This window comes from Nuphar pumila, chromosome 12 (assembly GCF_984573655.1).
Source record: "Nuphar pumila chromosome 12, dmNupPumi1.hap1.1, whole genome shotgun sequence".
Lineage (NCBI taxonomy): Eukaryota > Viridiplantae > Streptophyta > Magnoliopsida > Nymphaeales > Nymphaeaceae > Nuphar > Nuphar pumila.
In genome coordinates, this window is record NC_143260.1 from 84,155,205 (window position 1) to 84,164,831 (window position 9,627).

The window sequence follows — 9,627 nt, forward strand, 5'->3', positions numbered from 1 at the left end:
AGCAGAATCAGGACCAACTTGCGGGAGTGATTTCTCCCTAACCAGAGATGATCTTTCCGATCCGTAAAAAGGGTTGTTTTCTAAATTGAATCTAGTTTATTCATACCAAATTTCAGTGATTTCTATGGTGTTTTCATACCAGTTTTGGGTCTTGATCGATTGGTGTGGAGTTTAGAGGCCAATCAGCTGCAAGGATCCAACACAAAGGTCTGTGAGAACATATTTTGCTGCAACTGTTATTTATGTTCACTATGTATTGCACATGATTGGTTAATATAAACTTGGTTAGTTTAAGTATAAGTTATATTTGATTAACATATAATTTGTTGGTTATGTGTGTTCTTACTTTGCATTTGTGCATTTCTAATTGAGTTTTCCTCTATTTGCCAGGCTTGCTTATATCAGCAAATTTGGAAAGAATTCTGTATGTTTATGATAAAAATTGATAAAAGACATGGGATGCCAGCGCGATGCACGTTAACATAACAAGTGATTACAATTTGGATAATTTATGACCATTAGCCATGTCAATTAGTTGTGATGATCACATACTTCATATACTATATTCGAACTGAATAATTGCATTCTAAAACATAAAGGCTCGCTCTACAAAATCTAATGGTTACTATTTTTTTTTTTGGATAATCTGAACTTGGACCTTGCGACAAGGGACGCCACCCGTGGGTTTCAAACTTGCGAGGTCCTGTCAACTTGGTGACATTCACAAGTGCCCCCTACCAGATGAGCGGAGCCCTTGTGGGTAGGGATGGCAGTGGGGCGGGGCGGGGTGGGGGACAAGGTCTCCACCCCCGCCCCACCTCAAGATTTTATCCTCCACCCCCGCCCCGCCTCCCTGGCGGGGATGGCCTTCATCCCCGTTTCATGTCCTTCATCCCCGGTTCAAACGGGGATGAGGTGGGACGGGGCGGGGCGGGGAAAAGTGGTCGGGGTGGGGATGAGGCGGGGACGGGGCGGGGCGGGGAAAAGTGCACGTCCATCCCCGCCTCCACCCCCGGACGGGGATGGATTTTAACCTTCGTCCCCGCCTCCATCCCTGTTTCATACCCTTCATCCTCGGTCCAAACGGGGCGAGGCGGGGCGGGCCCCGCTTTCCCCCGGTCCACTGCCATCCCTACTTGTGGGGCTAATGGTTACTATTTAGTATGCAAAACACACAAGTTTTTAAAACTGATGGCGAATATTTCTCAAGTTTTCAGAAAATGTTGAAGTAATTTGATTAAAGAGGAGAAAGATCAGTTGTTTTATTGCAATGTCATGGTGGCATGTTTGATTGGATTGTTGTCCCTTGTGAAAAAGAGTAACGTGCTGCCATGTGAAAACTTGATGGAGCTATACCAGGAATGAAAGAGGCGATTGGTGAGAGATACTAGCAAATTTGACAGCTAAGTCTAGCAGGAAGAAAGCAAGAAGACAAACGATAAATGAGTAGATCCGCCGATACACGCACACATACATACAGAGGAGTTATGTTTTGGTTGTGGGGTGGATTAGGTTCATTAATTTGGATCATAAGCTTGTGTCCAAGTTCTAAAATGGAGCCTTGGAATGTCTGACCACATGTGGGATGTAGAGACTGTAACACAATGTCACAACCTCTCTGTCTGGAAAATATCGGCGAGGGAAAATATTGCTTCTTTGAAATTCTTTTTTTCAAAGATATTCCTGCGGTTTCACTACAAGAAAACATGTCATTACCAACCCAGAAAAAAGTGACGTACCGTTGCCAATAATAATTTAATCCCGATGATATTTTATGTCGTAGTAAAAACATTTATTGTCGACGATATTTTATCATTGCTTTTATCCCGTCAGTAATATGAATAAGAAGACGAGAAAGATGGTCGGTAAGAGATATTGTTGACGATATTATCATCATCGTCAAGTTTAAATTATGACAATAATTAATCATCACTAAATATTGTTTATAATTACAATGATAATTAATTGTTGCCAATAATCATACAAGAATAATTATCATCGATTTCAATCAATAGTCGACGATAATTATCATCGACTTAACATCATAATATTTATCATCGATTTTAAACTAACATAACCGATGATAGTTTATCGTCAGTATAACGCACATAGCCGATGATAATTTATTGTCAGTTATGTCTATTTTTTGTTAATTCTAAAACTAACATAGCCGACGATAAATTATCGTCGGTATAAGAAATATAGTTGACGATAAAATATAAATTTTATTTTTTTTATTTTGAAACTAACATAACCGACGATAAAAATCGCTGGTTGTATTCCTTATCAAGACGATAAATTATTGTTGCTATAAAAAAATAGCCGACAATTTTTATCGTTGGCTATATTAGTTTCAAAATTAAAAAAATGGACATAATAGATGATATTATCGTCGCTTGGACATAGCCTACAACACACCTCAAGGCCAATGAAACTAACATAGCCGATGATAAAAATCATCGATTGTGTTCCTTATCCCCATGATAAATTATCATCGATTATATCCATTTTTTTTCAAACTAAATTAGCCAACCATAAATGATCGGTACAGGAAAAATAACTGACAATGCCTTTTAATTTTTAAAAAATGAAAATAGCCGACCATAAATTATGGTCCGCTATTTTAGTTTTAAAGATATTGAATGTTTTAGCGGGTGGGAAAACAAAACCTATTTCTTTTGTTTCTTCCCTCCTTTTTTTTCTTTCATTTCCGAAACCCTTGCCCCTCTTGGTCTCCCTCCTCTCTTGATACCCTCGCCCCACGAGACTGGGTTGATCATCGTTCTCTGCTACACCATTGCCAGAATCTGTGCCTTATTGTCCGCCTTCTATAAATATCCTCCCACGATTTCTCCCTCCTCTTGCTCTCTGTCATCTTCTCATCCTTTGTCCCACTAAGGTTTTAGGTGCTCCTTTCTTCGTCAGGCTCTCATCTCACTCTCCTCTCTCTGATCTAAGAGAGTTTTTTCCTTTTATCAGAGAAGGAGGAGGAGAAGAAGATGACCAACAAGAGTGGTGGATTTGACGACAAGGCCTCTGTAACGCCACCGCTTGGCTGGGGCGGATACGGGAAGAGGGGGAGCTGCCTGGGCAGTTACAGGAAGAGGGAGAAGCGTTACTCCTCTCCCTCTCCCAAGAAAATAGAAAGTGGGAGAGGAAAGGAAGGAAATGCCCTTCCCCGTTAAAGTAAGGAGAGGGGTGAAGGGGGTAACGGATGCCCCTCACCCATGGCTATAAAAGTCATGGGTTCTCCTCCTTTCCCCACTCGATTCATCACACTCTGTGAGAGAGAGACTCAAAGAGAAAGAGAGGAGGAGGCGCAATGACAGCGAGAGACACTACCGCCGGTCATAGGTAAGCCTTGTTTCCTCTCTCTCTCTCTCAATTTTCTTTTTAAAGAAGAAAACGCCGGCAATCGTGAGGTTGTCGATGAGTTACAGAGACGTAGGGACAGGGAGAACCCTATCCTTGTCGCTCATAAGGGTGGTGAAATAGAGGGGTTTTCCTCTGCCATTACTATCGACAACTGATAGATTGCCGGTAACGGAAAAAAAGGGGCAAGCATGCACTGACAATCGGTGATTGCCAACGGTGCCACCCCATTCACTGTGGACTGCAACAGCCCCAACAACGGTGAGGTTGTCAGAGGTAGTTGCACAGAAGAGAAGAGTGGGGAGACATTGTCTCGACCCCATATGACAGCCGACTCAGCCTGCATATAACGGCAGATCGAGTCGGCCATGTCACTCGGTCTGGGTATGACCCAGATCGAGCCGGGTCAAGTGATGACCAGAAGCAACAAAAAAAAATGTGACAGACCGAGTCCGGTCTATGTATTAGCGGCAGATCGACTTAGTCTGAACAAACCAAGTTAGATCTGATTTATTTCTCCAGACCGAATTGGGTCTGATATGCTTTTGGCAAATTGACTTAGTCTGGACGGACCAAGTCGGGCTTGTTTTTTGGCAGACTGACTCGGTTTAGACAAATGAGCACGATTCATATTCAGGAATAACCGAGTCGGGTCTGCTTTCGGTGGACCGATGCGGTCCAGACCGAGTCGTGTGTGTTGTTGGCAGACCAACTCGATCCAGATCGAGTCGGGCATACGATTTGGGTTAGATCGACTCGATCTAGACCGAGATAACCATATATATATATATATATATATATATATATATATATATATATATATATATATATATGTGTGTGTGTGTGTGTGTGTGTGTGTGTGTGTGTAAGTAGAATTGGACAGGTACATAGAGTAGAGTGAAAATTGAGAAAGCGAGGATCTTACTTTTCCAATACGAGCCAGATCCGAGTTTGGATCTAAATTCAAATTGGATCACGTGTACCTAAAGTGGATCCAAAACTAATTGGATCTAGTCGGGTTTAATCCAAATCCAAGACTTTTTTAGCGTTTACACCATACTTGTGTTGAACCATCACAAAAAGGTTTGGATTAGGCATATTGAATATAAGATCCAGTTAGAATTACAGTTGAAAATTTAAATGATACACTTTGGAATAAGAGTAGATTTGGATCCAAAATTGAATTAAAAGTTGAACTACTGTTAAGTATGATGAAAAAATATGGTATAAAAATAAAATAAATTAGATACATTACAAGAAATTAGGGGTAGTCAAAGAGTTAAAAGACAATTTCGCCCTTACTATGCCCGTAGGAGCCATTAGCAAGGGATGTGATGACAAACTCTGAAGGAATGAAGTCAGAGTTTGGTATTAAAGTCTAAGGATATTTTCATAATTTTTATAAAAAATGAAACTTTAAATAATTATACAAAATATTCATCTATTTCATATCAAAACTTGCGAGAAGGCTAAGGTTATTCTTTAGAGTTGAAATTTAAGCGTTTCAAGTAAGTGAACATTTGAAAATTTCTCCTTAGTTAAATAAAACACATGCTGATTAGTTTAGGCATCATGAGATATAATTTTATATATTTTAGGCATACTAGTTTTATTTTATTGTGAATAGAATAATTGTGTAGCATGCTTATGAATCTATACTCATGATATTTTGTATGATACTTAAATGAGATGATATATGCTACATGTTTCTTGCTTTATAACATGATTTAAATTATAAATGTATCCTGTGTAGAGAAAATCATGACATTACCACATGTAAATGATTGATGTATGATGTTGAAAATTTAGTGTAGAGTTTTAGAGTTTTAAGATAGGGATCTGTCCTAAGAATATCACGTTTGTGTCTTGAGAGAGGCATTGTAAGTGTCATGATTTAATAAGTTGATTTTGTAGTGGGTCGTTATCCTTAAATATGACATATGAATTCATGTTAACTATAGTTAGTGAACATACATTGATGATTGTATAAAGCACTAACTTTAAGAAATGAAGGTTGAAAGAATAATGTATATAGAATAATCACACATATCATGATTAAGAACTTTACTAGGACGCATGGTTTAGGGCACTGTTGAGGTACCTTACAAATTTCTCAGACATTTTTAGGTGACCTTTAGGGGTTAAAATATTGCCCACTAGACACATGTAGGATGTAGAATGAACCAGAAAACCTTAGGAACATGTACAACTTCTCGACATCTCGGGGGTAGGTATAGTGGCATGATCTCTTCGGCTAGCTACCGATGAACACTTTGTAGCTCCTAGTTTGCAATCCGTGAGCAACTGCAACACTTGTGTTTATAGTTTGGGTTGATTTGGACTATGTTGTTATGAGTTGTTCATATGTTTGATCAATGTTGTAGACTCTAAGTTGTCTACATGAGTTGTTATGCCTGAGGAGGTTATATTCAAAATAACTAATTAGAGTAGATTATGAGTTTGCGTATGATGATAGAGATATAATAAAATAAAATAAAATTAATAAACAACATGTATGCTTAGTTAGTAAACTTAACTAAGACTAGGAGCTTAGAGCTCATTACAATTGTAACGATCGTGTTTATTTATAAATGAAAACTTACTAAATTGTAGACTCATTCTTTCTCTTGATTGCAATTGTAGGTTGAGAAACTACTACATGCAATACTAAAAATTAGTTCAGCTCAACTGTCCATTTATTTTGCTTTATATAATTGAAGACACTTATTTGAATGTTAACAATTATTATTAATGCATGATCTTCAATTAAAAAAAATTTATGGAATGGTTTTGAGGTTACTTTAATTCAAGGTTGTTAAATGTGATGAGGCGAAGTGAGGCGTTGAGCTTGTTATGAAGCGAGGTGTAAGCCTCGAGGCGTTGAAGCGTAAGCTTCATGATCAAAATAATAAAATATATAATATTAATAAAAATATATAATATTAATAAAATAATAAAAATTTTAAATAAAAACTACTAATAAACCACACTATAAAATAAATTGTGTCCTCACAAGATCAATTAGGGTACGTTTGATGGCTTGTCCAGGGTTGAACGAAATGAACAAAAAGCATCTCAATTTTGAAAAACAAAAAATCAGAATCACAAGAATTTTGTCATTCGCTACGTATACTCAGTTACTGCTACCTGCATCAGATACTGAATTCTCTGTTGCTCACAGCAATGACACAAAAAATCTTGCACTAAAAAATCTTGACAAGGAAGCTATTAAAAAAATCTGAAGAAGATGTGTCCACTCTTTGTAGTACATATTTGAAACACATCATAATACGTCATTATCAGGAAAAACCCCGAATTTAAATCTGAATAACCGCCCGAATTAAAGCTACGAAAAAGAGAGCAACGCACCAGAAATAGCCACACAAGGGAATGAAAGAGGAACTTGATAGGGAGGAGGAGGGGGTCGCAAATCACAATGGAGCGAGAGGACCCTTCTTCTTCCCCTTTACTTATCATCCCAAACGACATCATCGCAGCCATCCTCTCGAGGCTTCCCGTGAGTTCCCTCCTTAGATTCAGGTTGGTTTGCAGAGGTTGGTGCTCCCTAATCGACTCCAAAGACTTCGTGGAGACCCACCTCCTTTGGGCTAAGCAGAATCAGGAGCCCTCTTTTGTCATTGAAATGGACGAGGAACTCCATTTCTTCGATACCAACAATCCCCTCTTCCGCGTGGAGAAGGAAACACTCTGGCAGCCCGTTCCGACGCCACCATCAAGCGAGATTTACGATGATTGCCCCTCCATCTTATCCTGGTGCGACGACATCTGCTGTTTGGGGAGCGACCCCTCCCTCGTAACCCCATCAAGTCCCCGAATTTATCAGATCATCAACCCAGCCACGCGAAGGAGCATAAGGCTTCCAAAATCTGGACTGGCACATCCGGAATTCTGCCAAATTGTTCACGACTCTGCCTCCGGCATGTATAAGTTGCTCCTCATCAAATCCATGGGCGCCCGTTTCAGGTGCGAGATCTTCGTCATTGGCGCCGACGTCTCGTGGCGAGAGCTCGACGGAGCATATGGAGTGTATGATCCGTTCCGGTCATTGTTCGTGAGGCCTTCTGTTAATGGAGTTGTTCACTAGCAGAATGATCATCAAATAACTAGCACCAACCTGATGCGTACGCCTTAGAAGTGAGGCGCGTTTCAACTTGAGGCGTGTGCTTCACATGAGTAAAGCGTGTGTTTCAAGCCTGAAACGCTTCACTGCAACGCCTCAATACCTTAGCGTCCGCTTCGCCTATGAGGCATATGCCTCTCACTGATTTAATTTTTCTAGTGAACTAACGGTCACGAACCCAGGCTCGAGAGGCCCCGGTTTGGATCGTTACAACCTCTCCTTTCAATATTGATGACTTTCTCACCGCGTGTCGGTTCTCTCTCTGCGAAACCCTGATTTCCGTTTTGCTTATTGTGTTGTGGTGTAGCTCTGAGCGCCGAGCATTGGGCGGGGCTTGTGAGCCCTCTCAAGGTGAGGGTTTTTCAGATACCTGCCTTTAAATTCTTTGTTTTCTAAGGTTTTTCTCCTTCTTCTGCTTCTGCTTATGCTTGTTGTTCCTTGCCTTTTTCCTTGGTTTTCTTTTCTTGGATTTGTATGATTGTTTGGTCGTGTTGGGAAAAATCATTGCAGAACAAGCTGCAGAGCCTTGCGAGGCAGCATTCTAACTTTCTCGTATTAGGAAACATAAAAAAATAGAACTTCTTCAACACAATTCTCTAATCATCGCCAAGATTTTGTGCGTCTTCTTGTTCATTGCTTTTATCTGTCCCTTCAGCTCCGCTACGCTGATTATCGCTAGCAGCCTACACAAGAAAAAAACAATCAGTATTGATAAATAAAATATAATAAAATAAATTACACACTATATGTGATTCTATCATGTGCTCATGTGTGTTCTAAGGCAATAAAAAAACTCTATATGTGATTCTATCATGCTCATATGTGCTCTAAGGCAGACAAAAAGTTATATATGTGATTCTATCATGCTCATATGTGTGCTAAGACAGTCAAAAAAATGAATATGTGATTAAAGCATGTTCATATGTGTTCTAAGGCAGCTAGAAAAACTCTATATGTGATTCTACCATGCTCAGATGTGCTTTAAGGCAGGCAAAAAATTATATATGTGATTCGATCATGCTCGTATGTGTGCTAAGGCAGTCAAAAATTTGAATATGTGATTATAGCATGCTCATATGTGCTATAAGGCAGGCAAAGCAAAAAAATTTATATGTGATTCTATCATAAATGATATATGTTCTAAGGCAGTAAAAAAACTCTATATGTGATTTGTGCATGCTCATATGTGTTTTAAGGTAGTCAAAAAACTGAATATGTGATTATAACATGCTCAAATGTGTTCTTAGGCAGTCAAAAAACTGAATATGTGATTATAGCATGCTCATATGTGCTCTAAGGCAGACAAAAAAACTTTATATGTGATTATAGCATGCTCATATGTGCTCTAAGGCAATAAAAAAACTCTATATGTGATTCTATCATGCTCATATGTGTGCTAAGGTAGTAAAAAAACTGAATATGTGATTATGATATGCTCATATGTGTTTTTAGGCAGTCAAAAAACTGAATATGTGATTATAGCATGCTCATATGTGTTCTAAGGCAGTCAAAAAAACTTTATATGTGATTCTATCATGCTCATATGTGTTCTTAAGCAGTCAAAAAACTGAATATGTGATTATAGCATGCTCATATGTGCTCTAAGGCAGGCAAAAAAATTTATATGTGATTATAGCATGCTCATATGTGCTCTAAGGCAATAAAAAAACTTTATATGTTATTATAGCATGCTCATATGTGCTCTAAGGCAGGCAAAAAACTCTATATGTGATTTTATCATGCTCATATGTGCTCTAAGGCAGGCAAAAAGTTATATATGTGATTCGATTATGCTCATAAAAACTGAATATTGATTATACCTGAGAGGGACCTGGAATCGAAGATCCCCTGTTCAGAACAAGATTGTTGATCTCATTTCGGAGAAAGGGGGCGACAGTGTCATTGAAGTAGTTATTCAGTGATTCCGTAACGATCTGACGTACATCATCACCGGAAAGAATAGTCTGCTGCTTTGAGCTTATGTCGGCGCAAGAAGTCGGTGAGCCGTAACTGAAAGAAGCAATAACTGGTGAAGTGTTCATATTACTCCCAAACCCGAACACGCGACCTTTTTTGGGTTCATCTGCTGCAGTCACCCATGCTGTAGGATCAAA

General features: G+C 39.1%; 1 protein-coding gene across 1 annotated transcript; it reads left to right on the forward strand.

Annotated features, from left to right (window-relative positions):
• The first annotated feature begins 6,808 nt into the window (after positions 1-6,808).
• LOC149821100 (F-box protein At2g21930-like) lies at positions 6,809-7,477 on the forward strand. The gene has a single exon (XM_089981898.1). It carries the CDS (start codon positions 6,809-6,811, stop codon positions 7,475-7,477), a length of 669 nt encoding a protein of 222 aa, XP_089838024.1.
• Positions 7,478-9,627: the final 2,150 nt, after the last annotated feature.

Coding starts and splice junctions, on each gene's coding strand:
- LOC149821100 (XM_089981898.1), top strand. CDS start 6,809: ATGGAGCGAGAGGACCCTTCTTCTTCCCCTTTACTTATCATCCCAAAC.